This window comes from Protopterus annectens, chromosome 7.part1, assembly GCF_019279795.1.
Source record: "Protopterus annectens isolate FY-2018-M chromosome 7.part1, PAN1.0, whole genome shotgun sequence".
NCBI lineage: Eukaryota > Metazoa > Chordata > Ceratodontiformes > Protopteridae > Protopterus > Protopterus annectens.
In genome coordinates, this window is record NC_056740.1 from 94,451,145 (window position 1) to 94,476,235 (window position 25,091).

A 25,091-nucleotide genomic window follows, 5' to 3' on the forward strand; every position below is an offset into this window, starting at 1 on the left:
TTTGCAACTGCCTCTCCATATAGAACTCACCATTGTTTAAATCTCAAGAAGCTTGGGTGGCTGGAACTACCACACCTCATACAATACTATCAACTCACTATTGCCCATAATGCCTTACATCACCATGACAACACCCCAATACTCTCCACCCTCATAACACCCTATAACAATCAGAGGTACCTACGCTCCACCAACAAAATACTGGTCCAAACATCCCGATCCAAAAATTCAGCAGGTGACTCCACATTTTCCAACTCAATTGGCAAAATATGGAACAAACCAACGTCAAAAAAGAAAAACAAGTAGAATACCAAACGAGGTCCTTGCCAGCACAAAAAACTCCACGAAAAAATCCTTAACGCACTTTTATTCTCATAGGAAATAAGCGTTTTCGCCACAGAAACTGTAGCTTCATCAGAGGAAGTAAAAACCACAAGCGTTACACTCCGTATTTAACATAAAACATACAGGAAGTGACATACTACAAACTTCCCAATTAATACGGGAATTTCAATTTTAAAATAGTTTCTAATACATGTGTTTTATACAACATAAATTGGTAAAACCACAAAGAAATATGTGTACTACGCTTGCTTAAAAGCTTTATGTACCCTTAGTACTTTAAAAATCCATTTAATAAAATGTTATATATAAAAAATTCTTTTATTTTACATAAAAACGTAACCATTTAACAACAGGAACAACACCAGCTGAAAGGTTGGATGACTTTAATATGATATACTAGTAACCGCTTATTTTATGTTAGGTTAAATTAAAGCACTGACATGTATAAGATGTTTATGTTTGTCAGCCCTCAATAACCACATGTTAAATTGTTAAACCAAGGAAGTTACTCCCCATTTGTTGAATACTGTAACAAGAAGAATTTTTTTATGTGTTGTTTGTATATTGTTTATATGGAGTAACATTACTCCAAAACATGTGTTTGCCCTAGAAAGGGCATCTCCTTTATTACAATTAACCATTTTTAATACAATACTCTAAGTGGTTGTGTAAAAGAAGGGGAAAAAACATGATCATTCATTCAAAAATTATCTAAGATAACTCCTAAGTTTTAGTACAGGAGCTATATTACAATTGCTATTAAGGCCAGGATGTCTAAACGCATCCAGGCGCAACTGCCATTCCAGTTCTCGATTCTCAAGTATTAGTGAAAAAGGGCCACCTCTCATTTTCAAAGGAACTTGATCGATGGCCATAAATTGGAAGCTGTGACCTGGGTTTAGGCCTATGTGTTTCGCTAGTGCGTTGTCATTTTTATTATTCTTGATTGCATACAAATGTTCGTACATACGGTCACGGACCCTACGGTCCGTTTTTCCGATGTAGAACGCTTGACAACACACGCACATAGCAATGTAAATAATAGATTTACTTTCACAATTTAATGTGAACCTAATATGGTATTTTCTGTCCCTGACCTCAAATGTCTCACCTGTTCTGACCTTATTACAATATTTGCAAAAACCACACTTAAACATCCCTCTCCTTTTCTGATGTATATTTTGCGGTCCATCTCTCTGGATTAATTCTTTCAAATTATGTGATCTCTTAAAGATGAACCTTGGTTTATCTCCCAGTTTTGCAACCAGGAATGAATTCGAGGAAATGAAGTGCCAGTTTTTGCGTATAATGGCCAGAACCCCTCTAGAGTTATTGCTATGTACTGCATAAAATATGGAACAAGTTACCACAAGACCTTACATCCCTAACTTCACTTTCCCTATTTCAAACTAAACTAAAATTCTTCCTAAATAACCATTGGCTCTGTTCTTGTCATAACCCTGGTTAGCTCTCTTTTTTTTCCATCTTTATCTGATTCCTTAACAACCTTTCTCTTTCTTCTCTTCTACATACTCTATCAGAGTATTTAATTTTCTTTATTTTTTTCTTTTTTTACCATCCTAGATTTAGATTCTACTCAAAAGTTTATACAACCTGTTTTAAGATTTATTGCATATGTTTTTTTGTTTTTCCAATTATTGTATACTGATGTATATCTTGACATTGTTTAGTAGTATGTAGTGGAGCTTTTCTCCCCGGGCCTCCACTGAAAATGGACATATATCCAGTTGGACAAGCCCGGTAAACAAATGTAAAATAAAATAAAATATATATATATATATATATATATATATATATATATATATATATATATATATATATATATATATATCATTATTTAGTAACTTCAATCCTCTAGGGTTTGACAGCAAACCGCAAATTTTATAAGGATCAGACCAAAACTATGAGGCTAAATCTGTATATTTCAAAGGTATATTAAACACACACACACACACACACACACACACACACACACACACACACACACACACACACACACACATTCTCTCTGTTCTCTCAAAAGGACACACCTTCTCTCTGCAGACACACACACACACACACACACACACACACACACACACACACATACTCTCACACAGCAATACACACACCTACTCTCTCACATAGCAATGCACACACAAACACACCTTTTCCCTCATGCAGCAATGCAAATACACAGACACACACACACACACACACACACACACACACACACACACACACACACACACACACACACACACACACACACACACATGCACACACTTACCTTCTCTATAAAAGGAATGGCTAGTTTAAATTCAACACGCAAGTATGGAATGTGTTTACATCCACGCTGGCATGAATGTGTGCGTGTGCCACACACATGGTCCTCCATAAAGGACAAGATGCCACCACAGTAGTGCTAAGATGTGTTTTATTATTATTATTATTATTATTATTATTATTATTATTATTATTATTACTAGGGCGGCACAGTGGTGCAGCGGTTAACGTTGTTGCCTCACAGCAAGAGGTTATCTGGTTCGATTCTTGGCTGGGGTGCCTTCTGTGTGGAGTTTGCATGTTCTCCCTGTGTTCGCGTGGGTTTCCTCCGGGTACTCCGGTTTCCTCCCACATTCCAAAGACATGCATCTGGAGCATTTCTCCCCGGGCCTCCACTGAAAACAGGCTCTGTGGAACCTAGTCGGACTTTCCCGGTCAACAAATGTTAAATAAATAAAATAAATAAATAAAATTATTATTATTATCATTTTGAAGCCTTCTGGCCAGAGTGGACCCCCCGCCATGGGGCCCTATGCGACTGCCTATGTTTACTTGTGCTGAATCCGGCTCTGACTGGCATCCAGGTAACTTCAGATACTGTTATCAATTTAGATCATATTGAAAAAGAAATATGCAAACTGGATCCAAACAAAGCCCAGGGAGGAGAAATAATTAGTTATAATGACCTGAGAACACTTCAGCAAAAACTTACAGTACCATTATATCTATTATTCACTAGGCCATATAAATATGGGGAGATTCCTCAAGATAGGAGACATGAACTTATTAAACCTGAGTTTAAGGGAACCAGGAGTAGGAAAAACCCAGAATCATATAGACCCTTAAGTCTGCATTCATGTTGTGGAAAATAATGGAGAAGTTAATATTGGATAAGTTATTGTCAGAATTGGAAAGGTTGGGACTTGATACCATATATCAGCATACATATGTTGAAAATAGATCTATTACCACCTGTAACGTGATGTTCTACAACAATATAATAACAGCTATGAATAAAAAATTGTGCTGTGTTGTAATTTATATAAATTTAACTTCAGCATTGGACATGATAATACACAAAACTGATTAATAAATTAGAACAACTAGATATTGCTGTACTGTTGATAAGATGGATAGCTGTATGGCTTATCAACAGGACACACGTATCATGCGGCAGTTGGACATGTGAAATTCTTTGTTACCGTCAGGGTGTCTCACTGAGTTCTATACTAGGCCCATACATCTGAGGTGCTCTACAGTCTGTATATAGATGACTTGAAATTGGGTAAACTAATTCCATGTGTTACAGATAAGGCATGTCTGAAAAAGAACTTGCTAAGTTGACAATTTGGGCACAGGAGAACAATATACTGATAAATACATCAGACCCAAGCATATAAGATTTGGGAGACATAAACTGAAAGGCAAATATTTAAACAGCACACAGTGATTGAAACTGTAGATTCATTTAGGGACCTGTTCCAGCTGTGAGTTTTTCTAATCATATCAACCAATTGGTTAATGATACTTATAGAACTACAGGTTGTATGAAAAGATTTATAAAGTCTAGGAAATCAGAAATTATGAAGTTATTGTTCATTCATTTTATTTATTTTATTTTTTATTTTATTTTACATTTGTTAACCAGGAAATTCTGACTGGACCAGGTCCATTTTCAGTGGAGGACTGGGAAGAAATGCTCCGGCATCAAGTTATACAAATACAGTAAACCCAAACTTGAGTTTGTTTGTGTCTTTCGGCTTTTCCCGGTTAGGGGTCGCCACAGCGGAACTCCGGTCCGCTAATGATTGGCAGTTGATTTTTACGTACCGGCTTGCCAGGCCTGACACACAACCTTCAACGAAGGTATGTCCATTCACGCATGTCTCCACACAGAAGATGCTTTAGCTGAGAATCGAACCGGTCAGCGTCTTACTGTGAGGCGACAACACTACCGCAGCACCACAACTGCGGCAAACCCAAACTTCAGTATGGAATAATAATATAGAAACCTTATAAGAAAACAAGCATGACTAAACTGGAAAGAGTACAGCAGAAATATACCAAGGGCATCCATGGATGTGAAAATTTAAGTTATTATGAAAGATTAAGATATCTGAACTTGTACAGTATCTCATACAGATATTTGAGATGAGACCTTATTCAGGTATATAGGGCATTTAGAGACAACTATCTCTGGGAATGTTTGGGGTTATCAAAAATTAGTACAGAATCATCAGAAAGCCTATGTATAAGATTTTGTAGAAATGAGAAGTGTACTAATTGGTTCTCTGAGAGTAGCTGATGCATGGAACACACTACCAAATTATATTAAAGCAAGCACTAGTTTAGATATTTTAAAGAACAGCCTGGACATTTATTATGGGAACAACTGTTTTGGTATATTTTCAGGCTAGAAGGGCATTAATGCCCATGCTTGAAATATTTATATGTATGCACGTTTGTATATGTGTAAGGCTAGAAACATGTTGGATAACAAAATGTGGGGACAAGGGTCATAGCCAGCCTTAGGCATAGGCCAACTGGGTGGCCGCCTAAGGTGCCTCTCTACCAAGGGTGCTTTTCCAGTAATCTGGATGATGTAGATAGACTAGGATGGGGACACAGGGTGGTGGTGGGGGGGGGGCGCTGTGGAGACCTTTTGCCTAGAGCACCAGTTGACCAAATGCCAGTATTGATGGGGGTGCAGAAATGCAGAAATTGCTGCTGCTTTGTGCAGGGCATTAGTAAGCCAAATCTGGAACATTGTGTGCACATCTAGAGAGGAATGAAAAATAGGTTTGTAGAAAGCATGAAATGCAGTGACCAAAATTATGAAAGGCATTAATGGGCTAGTTTGAGAAGAAATATTTAACATTAGTGGTCTGAATACATTAGATGAGTCATTAAAAGCTGAAGCTGCACATTTGATCTGCTGCAATGTGACGGTTGTTAAAACCACTGAACAATGCTATGGCATCAGTGTAAAGAAGACCACTAATGCTAGCATCTTAATTGCATCTCACTGTTTGGCTTGCCACTTTGAAGACTGAAAGCAACATTTATAGAAACATTACACCATTTGTACATTGTATTCACTATAATTCTGTTCATAAGAGGGGATTACACCCCATTACTTCTGCTTTAAGAACTAGGTGGGAGATCAAGGAAACATTAGCACCCCACAAACCATATTATAGAAAATGCAATTTGTGAATACTCAGAAGCAACTGGTATATACTGTATCCATAAATCACATAGCAAGTGGAGTACCTTAGGGTTCACTCCTGGGGCCACTCTTGTTTGGCATCTACTTCTCTGAAGTACAGGCCAACACTAAGGGACTCTGGCTATCAAAGTTCGCAGATGACTACAAACTGTAAGCGATTCTTGATTCCCCAAATGATGTGGATACTCTACAAAAGGGCCTTACAGAAACAGATGCTTGGTGCCAGAACCATGGGCTCATGCTGAATGCCAAGAAATGTATAGTTATCCCCTTTGGGAAAAAAACATGTACCCATGAATTACCACATAGGTGGTAGTACACTAAACACTGAAAGTGTGATAAGAGACTTAGGGACACAGGTGGACAGTGGTCTCACCTTCAATAACCACATCGCCACAACAGTCAGGAAATCCTTCTATGTGGCACACCTCATCACTAAGGGCATTTCATTCAGAAAAAAGAGGAGGTCATTGTCCCACTGTACTCATCCCTCATTAGACCCATTATAGAATACAATGCCCCATTTGGTATGTACCTCTCAAGACATCTGCAACAACTGGAAAGGCCGCAGAAATACCTCACTAAAAGAATCACAGGCCTAAAGCAGATGCCCTGTGTTGACTGCCTTAAAAAACTCCAGCTATACTCTGTTGCATATCGTCTATTCAGAGGCAATCTCTGCTTAACATACAAGGCCATGTAAAACTCAGAGCTGTTGGACATGCTACACTTAAAGAAATCTCAATCCCTCAGAGCCACACCCTCCAGGGATCTAAACCTTGTCATCACAATAAGCAAAACATGCTGGAGGGATAGGGTCCTGTCCCAGAGACTCCCCAGACTCTGGAATAGACTGCCCATACATGTCAAGCAGAGCACCTCCTTGACCCTCTTCAAAAGGAACCTTGATGATTAGATGGGAGAAAGGAAATTCACCCTGGGTATCATGTCAGTCGCCCTGCTAGACAGGGGACCAGGGAAGTAAATAGTGTTGGAAGAAATAGCCAGAGAATTGTTATGGCTAGGCTTGTATAGGCCCTAGGGCCGATAGCCTAGTACCACCCTATGAACCAATGAACCTGTATGTTTAGACAGTTTAAATAAGTACCCCCACTGTAACTAAGAATAATGGCATTTGAGAGGAGGATATCACAGGACAGACTGAGGAACTATTATTTAAAAAAGCGGCTGGTGAGCCCTAGAATAATTTCTTAGACTCATTGGGGTGGTGTTGCCAATCAAGATCATTAAAATATAACTAATACATCTTTATACATTGCTATATTCACACAGAAAGAAGTCTGAATATGTAGAACAATAAATTATTTAACCAGTCCTATAGCCACATAACAGAAATGCATACAATCTCATTCACAAAACATCACCTCAGTGTTTCTCTGTGCCTTGCAAGCTGTAGAATACTGTAACAGTAACTGGAAATGCAGAATTGGGAAATGTGTTTTATTTTAGATCACTAGTTGAAAATGAAAGCTTTTTAGATAATGGCTACTTTCACTTAGATGGCACTTGAATTTGATGTAAAATGCTTCACTAAAATAAACCTATTAACATAATGCAGTGAAATTACTGACATTAGAGACTGCATGGGCACATGGAGAGACATGTAAAGATTGAAAGTTAGAGATCAAAGTGACTGACAAGACATTTTATAGAAATGGAAATAACAGGCTTTTCGATGGATTTCTATGTTTAATTAAATGTGCATGTTCTGACCTTAATCTTGCTAATAACTGCAGATTAGGGGACAATGCACAGAAGAGACAATTTCTCAGCTCTGGCATGAGAATTATCAGCACCAGCCACGTGCCCATTTGTACATGGGTCTGATTATTATTATTACTGATTATTATGCATACACATTGGCTTTAAAGCGCTGTTAATGGGGAGAACAAGCTGATGTATCTATCTAATTGAACTAATTTGTTGATTTCATATAAATTTTACTTCTGTTGCTATTCTGTTTTATTTCTTGTATTAAATGAATGCATATAATACCAAACAGTATATAAATAAAATGCACCCATGAACATTCCTGATTTAATATGCAGTTTACAGTGACTGAATGATGTAACTCAGTTATGTGCAATGTTCATGCTGCTGTTTTTTTTTTTTTTTTTGCATCCTAAACAAAAGTGGTTCTATAAATTTAATTCCATTGTTAACTCATTGAACATATTTTGTTTTACTTTTAGGATGAAAAGAATCAGGTGCTAACTACAAACATTTGGCTGCAAATGGTAAGTTAGATTCTACATCCGTTTTATCAGCCTAGGAATGCTTCTGCTGTTGTGGATGAGTCTTTAAGAAAGAGGGCCAGTGTACATGCAGATCTTCTGCGACCGTAGAACAATTTCTCAGCCTCATTGGTGCGGCACACCATGTCTCACCAGATAGTCCTAGTTGTAGATGTATTTTAAACGTAGTTTGTGCAGGTTTTCCTTTTTCATTAGTTTTATTCCAAGAATTCTAGTTGTCATTACTGCTGACCTATCCATATTAGCACGTCTTGTAACAAATAAATCTCTACTACCATGTTAGACTTGGTTATTAAACCTGAAGATGCGATTATATATCCAATTATAAGTGAAAATCAAATATTTAGGAGACATTATTACATTTATTGTATTTAGGGCATTTTTTTCTGTTTGTAAAATGTTCAAATGTAAAAATTATCCAGACACAAAAGCTACAAACCATATTTTCTTTCACTGCTTTCAGATCCTGGAATTTTGTTTAAGTTTTTTTACTTTACCTCTGCATTTGATCTTACTGAGGAGCATGGCATATATACCAAATAGACAATGAAAAGTATACTATGGACTAAAAACAAGACAGCTGAAGAAATCACTTAAAGTCAAAACAGCTGAAGAAATCACTTAAAGTAAGGTGTGGGGTCTCCACTCACAACACAATCTAATTTCCAATGTTCTGTATACAGCTGTAATATGTTGCCTCAGATAGTTTTTTTATCCAAGTAGGCTTTTGCCCCAGTACTTATTTAGGCCCCTTCCATGTGTGCCCAGTGATTGTACCAGTGAACTCCACTAAAGAATTGCACTCATCATTTCTGCTAAAGATCTGATTAAGCATTCCCTAGAACATTTCAAAGTTGACCTTATACATTCTCATTTCATGTTATTTTCCTAAACATGTCCTTTGCTGAAGTTTTCTTTTATGTCATGTTTGAATACCTGAAAATGTTGAACATTTTTTTGTTTTAACCTGGCTGACCTTTAGCCTTCAGGGGCATCCTACTGCTTAGGAATTAACTCATTCCAGTTGAATATGCTGCCTATGTGGGATCAGATCACTGGGCACTTTCCCCAAAACTGTACAATTGTCATTGTTTATTGACTCAGATTAAGATTAACAGACAGCAGTGGTAGAAAAAATTATTCCGGATGGCACACACTGTCTCACCAGAAAAATCATACAACTGACACTAGGTTTATACAATGCATCCTATACAGCCTGTAGGTTAAGGTTATACAGTGCCAGCCAAATATGGAGCATGTATGCTGCCATTGCTGACATCAGCCACCCCCACCCAGTAGCCCCCTCCTCACACACAAAACTTAAGTCATGTAAGACTAAAGTGCCACCTTCCTCTTCTGTGCCAGTGCCACTATATGTGCCATGAAGTTTTTCCTTTTATTGCCCCACTCATGAACTTTGTCTGAGAAGCATGCATTCTGCCATTCTTTCATTCCCCACTAGCCAGCCTTATAAGGTCTGTGCTAAACACATCAGGGGAGGGTCTGGTCAGTTTCTTGCTTGTCAGTGGTCTTATATGCCATTAGTGAAGATTTATGTGATGCGCCCATTGTTGTGGTCTTCTGTGTAAGCATAGTGTGTAAACAGAGGTCCATCAATTAATTTTATGTCTTTAATCCATGCCCACATAGCTGCATTTCCTACGGATCTAATCACGGAGTTCCAAATAAATTTTTTTTACTGAGTTTTGCAAACACATTGCTATCTCTTTGCCGTCCTTCTTTTCTTGACATACTGTGGAATGACCACACATTGCTGCTATTTAGGATTCTAAATAATATCCTGTCTTTGTTCATGCCTGTAACTGTACTCATTTACTGTTGTTTAGAGCTGAACCTCATTTGTCACATTTGTAAAAAATGTCTTCATTTATTTCAAAGCTTTTTTCATCTTTTTCATGCCCTCATATTATTTCATATTGTTGCTGATCCTGCTGTCAAATGGAAACAGACACATGCTTGTCTTTGTTGTTTTTTCAGTACTGTTACTTCTTTTCAGCTTTTCTCGGTTAGGGGCTGCCACAGCGGAACTCCAGTCCGCTAATGATTGGCAGTTGATTTTTATAGTGCTGAGTTGCCAGCCTGATGCCCAACCTTCAAAGAAGGCACACCCATTCACGCACGCACCTACCTGCATGTCTTTAAATGTCACTGGACCATGGGGAGGACATGCAGACTCCACACAGAAGGCACTGCAGCCAAGAATTGAACTGGAGAACCTTTTGCTGTGCGGTGACACTGCTAACCACTGCACCACTGTGGCCCTTGAAAAACATAAATAGGAATCCCAGCAATTTTAAATATGTTTGAATTTTCTTTCTTTTGTTAGAGTTCTTTTAATTCTTGTTTGACTTTTTTCTCAGGAGATGTTTTGTTTATTGTTGTCTGGCTTTTCTTACTTCAGGCAGAGTTCTGTTTATTGTAGATGACCACTGTTATTCTGTCATAAGTTCATAATACATTATGCCTTCTTAAGTCACTTTCTTTGTACTTCCAAGCTTGTTCAAAAATTGTGTACATGGAGTGGACTCTGCAGGCTGTATGAAATCCAGGAATCCTATTCTCAGCACCGCCCATATTCATGTAGTTAGCATTAGCAACTACTTCAAAGCAACACGCTGAATATTTTTGGCTTGCAGTCCAGCTGTGAGTCTATGTTTCCAGTTTGGTGGTCTGGATTAATGAAGGGAACCTTAGATCTGTGCTCATTACATTCTCTTAATTCCTGTCATATTTTCAAAGATGAGCTACATAGTTTTTCCTTCAAGTTATTAACAGTCAGCTTTCTGGTGGAGTAGACATTGAACCTTCTGGAATTCCTGGAATATGTTTATATTTACCCAGTCTGGATTACATGAATTACCAAATCTTTGTTTTTTTGCCACTATTTTTGGCAGGAATAAAATAGTCAAGTGTTGGTTCAGACAAACTACTGTCTTCTGCAAGCTTCTGTCTCGGTGGACCCCAGAACAACTCCTCTAAGGAAATATGACCTTCCACAAGATGACCCTATGTCAGAAAAAAATTTATATAGCTGGTAGAGAATGGACATTCTCTGCTTCATGACTTGTTTGGAGGTCTGTACCGCATTCAGTTGGCCTGGATGCATCACAGTTTAATGAACCATTCTGAAGAAGAGCAGTTTTTCCAAACTGAGATTTGGCAAATTGTAATTCATCTGCATTTAATATTTAGTACAATGCCTTCCATTTCCAAATTATGGTCACACATCCTCTTTATATTTTGTAAATACCCAACAATTTGTTAAACACTGCTAAGCTTTCTACCTGCTTTTCTATCAGTCCCACTTTCACCCATAAGGTTGTATGCACTTTCCATGTGTTTCTTCTTTCTCTATTGTCCTTATTAGATGCCTTCTCACACTATGTCTGTACTGTAAAGTTTCTTGTTTTATGGTGCTTTCCCCAACTTCTTTTCTTCATTTAGGTCTGTTACTCTGTAGTTGTCCAAGTACTTATTGGAAACAAGATTTATTTTTGTTTTCTGTTTATATCTCCAGGTACTTTTCAAGCTCTCAGATGTTTTCTATTTATCCAATCTTTCCCAGCTTGCTTAAAGTTATATCTAAATAATATTTTTGTAGTTGTATTTTAAATGTAGTTTGTGCAGTTTTTCCTTTTCATTAATTTAATTCCAAGAATTCTAGATTTCAATACTGCTGAACTATCCATATTAGCATGTCTTGTAACAAATAAATCTCAAGTATTACTGTGTTAGACTTGGTTATTGCACCTGATGATAAGGTAACATGCCTCACTGTGTTATAATAACAGGACAGTATGACATAAGGATAAACACATGGGGCCTGATCCAAACAACTTGTTCTCAGTGCAAATTGACTAACTGTGGTATATTACACCAGAGTAAAGTTACCTACACTGACAGCAGGCCTTTTGGAATCTGGTTCCAGTGTATGCCTGCATATAAATAGGCCTTGCACTGAATTAAGTCACTTACACCAGGAGCAAGGCTTTTGGAATTAGGGCAGGCTTACACCATAGTAAGTTACTTAAATTGAGAGCAGCCCTTTTGGAATTTGACCCATAATAAATGTACCCCTTGACCCACTGATAAAGGTAGATATAATTGTAATGTAGTTTTTCTCTTAATTTGTCTAATACTGAATGGGACAAAAACTGAAATATGAGTAATTGTATGCTTATGTAACAGTGTTTGACTAACTGACAAAGCTGACAAGCAGATGACATTTTAAGTCCCACTGCTAACTGACTTCAGCTGCAGTTTGCAAATAGATGGAGTGTATGCACTGTGATTATTAAAAGCTGCTAAAGAATCCCCATCCTGTTCTGGTTGCACAGCATTGCTTAACATGTTAGCTTTTGTGTACTTAAGGAAAGGAATTCTAGAAATTTCTGTATCATTTCAGGTTGTGTATTCTCATATGTTCCTTGTTTTATCTGTGATACGAAAGACTTCCCTCAGTTGTCCTATGCTGATTAGTTATAAGTTTTTAAAAATGTGAAAAGTAAGCCTACCTGGATGGAGTGCATGTACATTATAATCTCATCTGCACAGACATTAAGTGGGAATAACCTTAACAGCAATGCAGTTTGTAAAGGCTTGGGTCACATTTTCTCAGTTTAAATAACAGGAACCTACTTGGTAAAATGACATTTTTCATCCTTCCTATCAGCATCACCAAGGAGAAATCATCATATCTGCCGAAATGTTAAAATGGTTCTCCTGAACTGTGATATTATTCTTTAGATTATATGAACATTTTTTGATACATATTGAAAGTGAATTAATTTTAAAATATGTACTGCGGTTCTGTGTAAGTTAAGTTTAAATGCATAATCACGCAACTGAAGGAAGCTTTCTTAAAGTCGAGTGATACCTCTTCAGTGAATCTGTATAAAAACAACCTTGTCAGTTGGATGGGAGACCACAAATTCACCTGTGGGTGGCACCTATGTCCCTCTTGGACAAGGGCAGTCGGTGCTAATCACCATCTAACCATGGTCAACTCGGGCACAAGGGTATTACATGGCTAGGCTTGTTAAGGCACAAGGGCCATTAGGCTAGTAACCTGCTATGACCTATGAACCTACAGGTAGGCACACAGCACTTTTTTTTCCTTCAGTGTAGCTCTCCCTGCCGTGATGTGCATGAAAGGTTTCATATCTCTGACTAGTTTTCTCTGCATAGCTCCAGTACTCTGGCATTTATGGAATTGATTCTGGAAAGTCTGTATACCTAGACATAGTATACTGCACAGTCTATATGTGCATATGGAGTCATTTGCCACATGGTAAGACAAATACTGAAATGTGACACCTTATTAACATTTCCTCACTTCAACAGAATTTGTAAGTATTAGATCTGTAAAGTAGGTAGCTGTGAGAAAGCTTACAGAAAGTGTAAGAAGTTCTGAGGGAAACTGAGCACATACAAGAGGAAAATTATATTGTACGAATGACAAAATAGATTTCATGATGTAGCAGTAGTTGGTATTGCTGTCTCACAGGGCATGGGTCATTTCTCAAGTCAGAGTACTTTCTGTACAGCACATGAATCACCTTTCTTTGTCTGTGTTGGTTATTTGGTTTGTACTTCAGTTTTCTCCTACATCACAATGACAGGTCACAGGTGAACTGGGAATTTCCAAAATTGCCCATAGATTATATGCAAGAGTGTATGTGTGTGTGTGTGTGTGTGTGTGTGTGTGTGTGTGTGTGTGTGTGTGTGTGTGTGTGTGTGTGTGTATGTGTCCTGTGACAGACTGGCTCCACATCCAGGGCTGGTTTCTCTGCCGTGTGCCTACTGACTGATGGGAGAGAATCTAGTTCCTCTGCAACACTGACATGGATAAGCAGCTAAATATACAATGAGCAGCTGACTAAATAAATCTGAGAAACTTTGTTTCAAGTGTGCTGCATTCTACACTTGTGCTGGTAACAAATGGTCACAAAGAGTAACATTCACATGTGTCCTGCATATGGTTTATTAAATGGTACAATACTTGGCCTGAGAGAAGAAATCATACCAGTACTCAGTACAAAATAATATAATAAGAAAAAATAATATAACTCACTTGCATTAACAATAATATAGCCACAATAAAAACTGCCAATATGTTACTTGAGATGTAAGTCTAAGATTACAAAGAAAATATTTTACATTTTATTTGCTTTGAAGAAAACTGAACAAAACAATGGATTAAATTAATTTATAGTAACAGTATAAGAAGGGCATTATCTATGCTATCCCTTTACAACTGAAACATATATGTTTTGAGTCCATAGAAGCTGAACTTACTAGCAATACCATTACTAGAAATGTGTGGAGCCAAGCCTGCTTTTAATTAATCTAACCAATCTTTGTGCAATCAGCATCCTAATATTTCCTAATATTTTCCGTACTGATTTCCAATATATCACTGCAGCATGAAAAGACATAGAGGTTCATAGGTTCGTAGCTGATTACTAGGCTAATGACACAAGAGCCTTTACAAACCTAGCCAATAATACCCAGGATATGACAATATTATATCCCAGTTCTCCAAATGTGGGTTGGGGTAGTATAAGGGTAGTAGGTATTTGGGTGTTGGAGCCCTGATTCATTTTAGAGACTGCCTTTGTCCATACATGGGGAGTACCCCAGGAGTGAATTTATGGTTCTCCATCCATTTATACAAACTCTTTTTGAATTGAGTGAGGGACAGGCTTTGTTTTATGGAGATGAGAAAGTTGTTCCATAGATGAGATATCCTTTGGAATGTATAACCCTCTACCATTTTTCTTGTGAATATATAACATTTTCATCAAAACTTGATCAGAGAATGCCTTGTAGGTCAGGCATAAGTCAACTCTCAATAAACAATATGAGACAAGATTAAAGGGATAGGACCTTTAGTTGGTCTATATAAGACAAATGTTTTACACTTAGTATTTCTTTAGTGAGAAACCTCTGGGGCTACTCCAACTGCTGTAAGTGCCTGGTTAGGTATATGCAGAGGGGACCATTGCACTCGTTTATGGGCCTGATGAGGGCCAAGTACAATGGCACCATGACTTCCTTTGATCTTGATGCCATAACTTTACTTATAAGTTGAACCGCAAGGAAGGATTGTCTGACTACCATAGCTACCTGGTAGTCAAAGTTTAGGTTACTATCTATCTGTGTTTCTAGGCCCCTCACCACTGGATCTACGTTTAGGGGTGGGCTATCAATTTAATAATTTGTAGAGATAGCTGATTTACCGAAGGATATGAGCATGCATTTTTTAGCATTTGGTCTCAGACCATGGTTTTGGCACCAGTCTTTTGTCATTTTTAGGCCTGTTTGTAGGATGTCAGCATTGTTTGGGGCTTCAATGATTGCTCTCGGGTTAGAGTCTTTGGCAAACTTGGTAATCCACGGGCCTCCAATGTTGGCCATCATTTCAGGGAAGTATATACCAAACAGGAGGGGTCCCAACACTGAGCTCTGTGGGACATCACTAGTAACAGGCTTCTTATCAGAAAAGGATTCACCTATCTGTACAACATGTGTCCTGTCAGTATGTCAGTTTGCTATCCATCTAGCAATGCAGGGGGTTATGCCTAGCTCAGTAAGTTTAACTATGATCCTCAAGTAGAGAATTGTTTCAAAAGGTTTGGAAAAGTCTAGATAAGCCACATATACATTTTTACCCTCATCCATAGCCCTGATGAATTTCTTGAACATGTCCACCAAATTCAGCAGGCATGATATCCCTCTGACAGAGCCAAATTGGGTCTGGTCTAGTGTTTGGAGATTTTCTATGTTATTATTGATCAAGTCCATGATAATTCTCCCCACGGCCTTGAAGATAGGACTGGTCAAGCTTATGGGTCTGTAGTTCCCTGGGTCAGTTGATGGGCCCCTCTGCTGTTGAGGGATGACTGTTGCAGTCCTCCATTTCTCTGGAACAAAGCCTGTCTGGAGGCTGTTGTTAAATATATGGCTTCTAGTGGGCCTGATAGATTCTGTTTTAAACTGTTTAAGAAGCATCCTGGAATGTTGTCAGGACCCATAACGGCTGTGTGTTTGACTTTAATGAGTGCAGTAAGGACCTGTTCTCTTATAATGACTAGTAGGTGGATGGCTGCAGGTATTTCTTTGGGTTTGTTATGAAGTGATGGGGTGAGAAGTTTGAATGGAACTTGTCGGCCAACAGGTTTGCTATAGTTTTAGGCTGGGTGTAAGTGTTGACATTCATAATCAGCTCGGCACACTGCTGACCTTTTCCCTCTGACATTATCAGCATAATTAAAAAGTCTTATGGTTATATTTCACCTGGGAGGCTATCTTTGCTTCATGGTTTGTTTTGGCAGATTTGACCAGCTATCTAATATGTTTCTTTAGTTTGGTGAGTGTGTTTCTGCACTGTTTTCTCTGTTCCTTCTTGGCTTTGCACAGGATTTTTTTCCTTTTGTTGAATAGCCTATTTAGGCAAGGGTCCACCAAGGTGGTTTATTTTTGCCAGTAATCATAGGTTTGACTTAGACAGATAATGCTTCTTTATGCAGCTATGAATGTGGGTGCTCAGTTCTTTTATGTACAGCTCAGAGTGGGCTTCAGTGTCATCCGGGTTCAGAAAGGCTTGTAAGTTTAATAAGTTGCCATTTAGTTTGAGGTAATTGGCCTTAGCAAAGTTCTTAATATGTCTGGAGTTTGATAGGGGTTCAAGGTTAGTTTTAATAAAGGTGATCATTTTGTGGTCAGATCTTGGGAGGAGTTAATGCACAGCTGGGAGCAGCATACCTCCCATGTTTGTGAGTACCAGGTCTAGGATATTTGGACCTTTTGCTGGGGAGAGAAAAGGGTGTTTGCATTGATAAAGTCCAAACACCTCTAAGCAAGTGAATTAGGGGTTGTATAAGTCTCCTAGTTTATTTGGACTAGTTGAAGTCACCAATAAGTTTGGTGTTAGACTGAATGTTAAGAGATTGCAGTAGGATTAGGTAAGAGATGTGGTTTTCCTGACCCATGTTAGTGGTTTATCTTAAAAAATATTTTTTTCTGGATGGGAGCTTTATGTACACTGACTCCTGATCTCTAAATATAATATCTGTAAAGCTACCCCTTTTTAGTAGAAGACCAATGGAAAAATCTTCTTCCTAGACATATTATTTTATCCATAGTGCAAATAAAAACACCAATGGAATTAAAAATATCTTCCATAAAGAACTGCTAACCACTACCTCAGTTAAAGCATTTAAGGTGCGTCTGTCTCTGAGACTGCAGTATCCAACAGACTTTTATTTTTGAATGCTTGCTTATATCCTGAAAGGAATAGTAGATGAAATATATGGATTCACCCAATAGAACTCGACAAAAACGCCCAGTAAAGTAGAAGTTGTACAGGAAGGCAACAGGCTATCCAGACACATAAAATAAATGATAGTTTAATGAAACAGAACAAAACATAAGCGCTTTCACAATGTTACAAATCTGCTTCTTCAGACGTACATTCTAAAGTGCAGTAAGCTCTCTTAAATACATAAAAACCCAGACAAACAACCAATTACTAAACCGAAAAAATCAATTAATAAAAATTGATTCATATAAATTAAATTCAAAAAACCTCACAATATAACAATTCAGTACAATTAGTTAAATAAATAAATAAAATAAAGCAAATATATTTAAACTTTTCTAAATACATAATGTACATAAAAACATGTATAAACAATACATTAAAACCTAAATAATAAGTTATTTAAACCTTCTGGATTTTAGTAGAGGTTTCAGGGGAACAGCATCATTAAGTCCCCTCTCCCTATGTGTACCTAACCTTGAAATCCACTTGATTTCCAAGGTTTCAGTGATATTAACTATATCACCTAACCTAGCATTTACATTTAGTGCCTGCAATACCTGAAAGCGGAATTTATGTGTTTCTCTGAATTTTAGTGTGTACTTAGCTAAAGCACTATAGATAAAACCTTTGGTAGTACAATACATATGGTCCCTGATGTGTTCCCGCAAAGTGCGATGTTGGTTACCTTAGATGTGGGTGCTCTATTCACATCTATCCCGAATGTTAAAGGGATAGATATGGTGAAAACACTCATGGTGGATCAAGGACTAGTTGACAGAAATAGAGCAGATTTATTTTTTAGAAATTGTATTAGAAAATAATATGTTGTTGTTTCAGAAGACTTGTTACAAACAAACGGCAGGCGTAGCGATGGACACTAGTTGTGCCAACACCTACGCTCATTTAGTGATGGTAGCTTGGGAACTGGAACATCTTTTACCAACAGTACAGGTTATATATTATAACAGATTTGTGGATGATCTTTTTATTCTTTGGCAGGATGATGAAAGATCACTCCTGCAATTTCATGACAGGATTAATAAAAGCAGTGATTTCTTAAAATTCACTTTAAAATATTCACGAGACAGCATAGATTATCTGGATGTTAATATTCACATTAAACAGGGGATATGTGGTACTACAATTTATAGGAAACCTTGCTGTAAGCCTCCTTGTTTACATAGAGATAATATGTACAACCCCAGAATATTTCACAACATAGTTAAAGGACAAAGAATGAGACTGTCTAGACTCTGTTGCAAAGAAGTGGTGTATAGCAATGAATTGGCTAAACTGAGAGTCAGTTTTTTAGGGAGAGGATATGAAGAGCATGAGATTTATAAAATATTTAATCAAGTGAAATTAGAGAGAGAAGGTCGAGCCAGACCTTATTTCTCATGTAGATCCATGCATTCACGGACTACATCTCCAACAACAGTACCAACAAAGTTGGCAGTTATTTTACCTTATGCTATGAATATAAGTAAAATAGAAGAAACTATAGCCCAAAACTGGCATATTGTGCTAACAGATGACCTGACAAGAAAAATTGTAGGGGATTATCTCACATACATTTATAAAAATAAGCAAAGTTTAAAACATCAGTTATGCTATCCACTTTCTAACAATGTGACAAACAGAACTGATACATTGTGGCTGGGAACGAAAAGATGTGGGGAATGTGCACAATGCACCTTTGTGGATGAATCGAGATTTTTTTAGGCATCCTGACACAGGTTACCTATGGGAGCTAAGAAATTCTAGTACTTGCACTAGAAAAAATTTGGTTTATATAGCATCTTGTACAGAATGCTATTCATTCTCTGTAGGTAAAACTAATTGCACTTTGCGGGAACACATCAGGGACCATGTGTATTGTACTACCAAAGGTTTTATCTATAGTGCTTTAGCTAAGCACACACTACAATTCAGAGAAACACATAAATTCCGCTTTCAGGTATTGCAGGCACTAAATGTAAATGTTAGGTTAGGTGATATAGTTAATATCACTGAAACCTTGGAAATCAAGTGGATTTTAAGGTTAGGTGCACATAGGAGGAGGGGAGTTAATGATGCTGTTCCCCTGAAACCTCCACTAAAATCCAGAAGGATTAAATCACTTATTATTTAGATTTTAATGTATTGTTTATACATGTTTTTATGTACATTATGTATTTAGAAAAGTTTAAATATATAGGCTTTATTTTATTTATTTATTTATTTAACTAATTGTACAGAATTGTTATATTGTGAGGTTTTTTTTAATTGAATTTATATGAATTCATTTTTATTAATTGATTGATTGTTTCAGTTTAGTAATTGGTTGTTTGTCTGGGTTTTAATGTATTTAAGAGAGCTTAGTGCACTTTAAAATCTATGTCTGAAGAAGCGGATTGTAACACCGTGAAAGCACTTACATTTTGTTCTGTTTCATTAAACTATCATTTATTTTATGTGTCTGGATATCCTGTTGCCTTCCTGAACAACTTCTACTTTACTGGGCATTTTTGTCGAATCCTGAAAGGAATGTTTTATCTAACCTGCTGGTCTTTATTTTTTTCTATGTTTCCAACTCAGTTCCCTTTTCTGTTTGATCATCAGTTTAAATTTAATTTCTTTTTGATTGTTACTGGACACCTGTTAAAAATGCTGTAGCAGGTTAGATTGAGTTCAGAAAGTACGATGGATGTTAGAAACCAAGGAAAGATTGTAACCATAAGTTTTCAGATTGCCTTGCAGTAATTTCTGTTTGGCAACACACTGCACAAATATATGAACAAGTTAACAGAAATACAATTTCACCTGTTAGCACAGACATAGTTACTGATGTAGTCCAAAGAAATCGAAGCTCTTGAACCCGTGTATGAGAAGTTCACGATTACCTATTCTTTTGTGGTTAGAACATTTCTTGTCTCATTTTGGAAAAAAAATGTAGCAAGACTCTCTAAATCAAATAGTGCATTGCCACTTGCACTAAGGTTTTCTCTCTCTTTGGAAAGGGACCTGCTCATTGTTACCCTTGTTCATAGGTTCATAGGTATATTCTAGTCCACTGGCGACTTTTTAATCCTAGCCAAATGTATCAGAGAAGTTTTAGGAAACTTAGATTACTCTAAGCAATATATGTAGGCTCAGGCATGGGTGGTCGTGCATTTAAAGGCTGCTTCTGTTCATGAGGGATGTAGGTGCCAGGCCAGTTATGAATTTTCAATTCCCATCCCCTGTCCAAGTTACACGTGAGTTGGGTTAGGGAGGAACTCTGCTTCACATGGACAGAAAATCTGTTCTGGAGAAGAGGTTGTCTCTGAGTCACATACCTGTCCCTCCAGTATGTCCATGTTAAAAGCAAGATTTAATTTCCGCAGTTGGGTAATTCTGATGCTATTTGTTTTGCAGGTATGTAGATGTTCCATTAGAGCAAGATCCAAGGATGATTTATATAACAGGCACAGATCATAGACAACAGTCGTTAGGAGACTGAGTACAGGATTAGGGCTTTCAGATGATCAGTATATGAATAAGAAAGACGTTAACAAAGGTGATTGTTAATATTACAATGGTAAAGTTAACCCATAGTGACTTTTACAAATGTGTAGAGTTTGTGTATGTATTTTTTTTATTTTGACTCTGTGTAGTTATGGTTATTTGTTTGAATCATGATTGCACTAGTTGAATTTAAATATTAAAAAATAATAAAAAAGAACCTGCATTAAAACTGCCAACATCAGGAATGCATTTGGAACCACATTTTTTCATTTTCTAGTAATAATGTTTGCTGTTACTTCCAGCAATGACCAAAGTATGAGGGGAATATTTGAAGGCAACTGGAAGATATGCAAAACTCCTTGCTAGGAAATGGTTATTGAGTCATTCCAGATAACCTGCATTATTCCCTGGATACTTTCTCAAACTATTTTGAGTCAGCAAACAAAAGTCTGTGTTCATATTCCCAGTAAAATATATGTACATTTCCAACATTTGAAGAGGATACAATCTGAATCTTCCAAAACATTTATCGGGGAATTTATATTAAAATGTTTTCCAGTTTGAGGAATGACTGGTGAGATTGGGTTTTCACAGGAGCTGATTAACAATAAGGTCATTAGGGAGTTCAGTGCCCTATTCCCTCACCAAAGTACTACATGTCACAAAATGCTAATACTTTGCATTTTAGTAGGTTATTTTAGGGCTCTGGTTTTGATGTTGTGCCTGACATATGAAATTTATCATAACATTTATCTGATATGTGTTGAGGGAATGGAATGTGAGGATGTCTTCAGAAAAGGCTTAATTTATTGAACATATAGCTAATATTCTCACTGCAAGTAAAGTTTACTAACTAATATTTTCAATTGTTAGAACAGAAGTGGATTTTAAAGTATATCATCTATAAATGAAGATGTTGTTTTTCCTACTCATTAATAAAATGTCTTAACAATTTGGAAGAAAAATACTCTTATCTATGCTTACTGATTTTTTAAAATATTTTCTGACCAGTAGAGCCATTTGAATTTGGTAAAAAATGTTTGCTTTATAACAATAATAAAAAAGTCCAAATATTAAAAAGAAAAAAAATATGGTGGTTAGATGCTTGTTTAGAAAGGAAACTTATAATTATTTTATTTATTTATTTACTCTTTGCTAACCTAGTTAATTCCTCTAGGCAGGGGAGACCTGAGGTGGTATTCATACTGGCTAGGATAAATTGGCCATGCATCGTAAAGCTTGTCCTATTCTTTTCTTTAATAAGAGCACTGGTATCTTTTCATCAACCTGATTGCCACCAACTCAGGCAGATGGGACCTCATTTTAGCATTACATCCATAAGATGGCACAGTAAGGAGTGCAGTGCCCCGTTTACACTGCACTACAGTATAAGTACTGGAATAATAATCCTAGTACTTCCAGAAGGAATATAAACTACAGCCTTTGCATCATCCAGCATCAAAGTTGATTATGTTACCTGTTTAGCCACAGTTGGTTTTCATTAATCCCACTTTAAAACAACAAAGAATCTGGAATAAAAATGCATTTTTAAAGGAGGCCTTCCCATTTTTCTAGACTGCCTGCATAGCATTTTGTGCAAAATTATCTTTTCTTGGGGTGATGGAGCCCTGATGTACCTAGAATGGTCCTGGTAGAAGGTTTTATTGTGAAATGTCTACTCTAACCTTTCCATGAATGTCCAGAAACAGAAAAATGGTAATTCTGTAATATGTACTTTGCATTAAGGCTATTCTGCCTCCCATTTTTTTGCTCAGGGGTAGGGATATCTGCATGAGGGGCGGATATATAGGTTGTAAATGGTGCCCCTGGCTAAATCAGATACTTATGAAAATAATACATAGGAGCATCAATGGCACTTCTGTAAACATGAGATCAAACTTTAATGGAGATAAGCAAAAAGCAAATAATGTCTTAAGGAATTTTCAATCAGAATTCTTTAATCCCTGTAAAATAAGCAACTGATGAATAATTTCATTTTAACTATACAGTAAAACATTGCAATGACAAAAAAAATATTTTTCTCACAATAATAGAAGTACAGAAACTTGTAATGTAAAGCAATCCCAAACAAACAAAACATTTATTTATTTATTTATTTACATTTGTTTACCGGGAAAGTCCAACTGGACACATGTCCTTTTTCAGCGGAGGCCCGGGGAGAAAAGCTCCACAGAAAGTTAAATATAGATAACATGGTATACAGCCTAGATAGTATCATTTTACAGTGATAAAAGGTGTTAGCATGACAAATACAATGGAAGATTTGTTAAAGTTTAAGTATATGCATATACAGAACAGAATACAAGAATACTAGGTAAAAGAATGCCTAGAAAACACTTTATCTGACACTAGAGTTATGATCAAAGAAGAAATTAAAAATTTGTTGGTAAGGCCTGGATTTAGTTGTGATTTTGGCAAGGACAGAGGCAGTGAGATTTTAGATGCGATTTAAGAGCAGACTTGAAAAGATGGCTAGGGGGGGTAGTAATGTTAGTTGGTAGGTTGTTCCAGAGCTTGAATCTGGCACAGGAGAACAGTGATTCCCCCGAAGAAATTTTGGCTTTGGTGACTTGGAGCATATTTTTATTGCAGGAGCGTAGGTATCTGGAGGAGTGCTGGGGCTGGAGAAGTGTGTGAAGAGCTGGGGTATTGAGAGGGTGGTTTACAAGTTTATAAGCAAAGGTGAGTTGGTTTAGGAGAAGGAGTTGAGGGAGCTCAAGCCAGTCTAGGCCCCTAAGGGAGACACAGTTGTCGTTATGGTATGTGGCGCAGGTGACAAACTTTGCGATTTTATTGTAGCAGACAGAGTTTGTTTAGGTCAGATTATCTGAGGGTTGTAAGTATGGGTGATGCATAGAGTAGGGTGGATATAAGTTGGAATTGGCGATAGAAATCCTAGCTGGTTTGGTGAGGTATTGGTGGTTTCTGTATAGGGCACCCAGTTTTTGGTGAACTTTTTTATTGTTTAAGATATGTGAGTGTCAAATTTGAGGTTGTTGTCTATCTGTACACCAAGTAGTTTGGTGTGGGCAGTTGGTGATATGGAGGTATTATCCTTGGCTTGGATATTGAAATGAGAGGTGATTATGGTGGTTTTGGTGGGTTGGAATATGAGGAGTTTGGTCTTTTTTGGGTTGAGGAGAAGTTGAGCATTAGATACCTAGATTTCAATGGAAGAAAAGGATTCTTGTGTGATCTGTTGGAGTTGTGTTAGTGTTTGAGCTGAGCAGATGAGGGTGGAGTCATCTGCATACTGTATGAGGGAGGCATGTTTGGTGGCAGTGTGTAGGTTGTTAATGAAAAGGGAAAAGAGAAGGGGGCCAAGGATGGAGCCTTGGGGAGCTCCGAGGGTAACAGGGAGAGAGGGGGATATATTATTGTCCCAGACAACTGATTGCTGGTGGCCATGTTGGTGGCTATGGAACCAGTTTATGGCTGAAGTGGAGAAGGAAAGGTTTGAAAGAGTAGAGAGTAGTAGGTTGTGAGAGACGATGTCAAAGGCCTTAGATCGAGAAATATGGAGGAGGAGAGGAGGCCATTGTTTTTGTGCTGAAGGATAGTATTTGTGAAAGAGATCAAAGCTGTAGTTGTACTGTGGTGTGGTCTGAAACTATGCTGAGTATTGGCAAGGAGGTTGTTGTTTAGGAGATATTTGGAGACCTGTGAGTTGATGCATTTTTTGAGTATCTTGGAGAGGACAGGGTGGCAATAGGGCAATAGTTTGAGAGGTCAATGGAGGGGCCACCTTTGTGCAGGGGAATGATGTGGGATATTTTCCATAGTGTGGGTACACAGGATTCAGATATGGAGCTGTTTATTAATACGGAGAATGGATAGGCTCAGAAACAAATTCCACTTGCATCCACAAATAGGATTTGGCTACCACTGACCAGTCTCAAATTAAGCCACTCAGTTCATCACTGATAGTCATTCCAGCTGTTATATAATGAGAATGAAAACTTCTGAAAATGACCATCAGTGGTCACTAAGGTTTTAAATCTCAGAACTATTGTATGACCAGGTTGTGGGTGTGGGTTGTTTCCCCTCAGTTAGGCAGTGAAGGCGATTACCTCACTGCAAAAAAAAAAAAAAAGTAAGAAAG

At 37.5% G+C, this 25,091-nt stretch overlaps 1 protein-coding gene across 1 annotated transcript in view; it reads left to right on the top strand.

Annotated features, from left to right (window-relative positions):
* CHRNA7 (cholinergic receptor nicotinic alpha 7 subunit) overlaps positions 1-25,091 on the top strand; it is a 1,595,735-nt gene that overhangs the window by 426,890 nt on the left and 1,143,754 nt on the right. Inside the window, exon 3 of the mRNA XM_044078574.1 lies at positions 8,074-8,118. Coding sequence (XP_043934509.1) covers positions 8,074-8,118 — 45 coding nt within the window. The remainder of the gene's footprint in view (positions 1-8,073; positions 8,119-25,091) is intronic.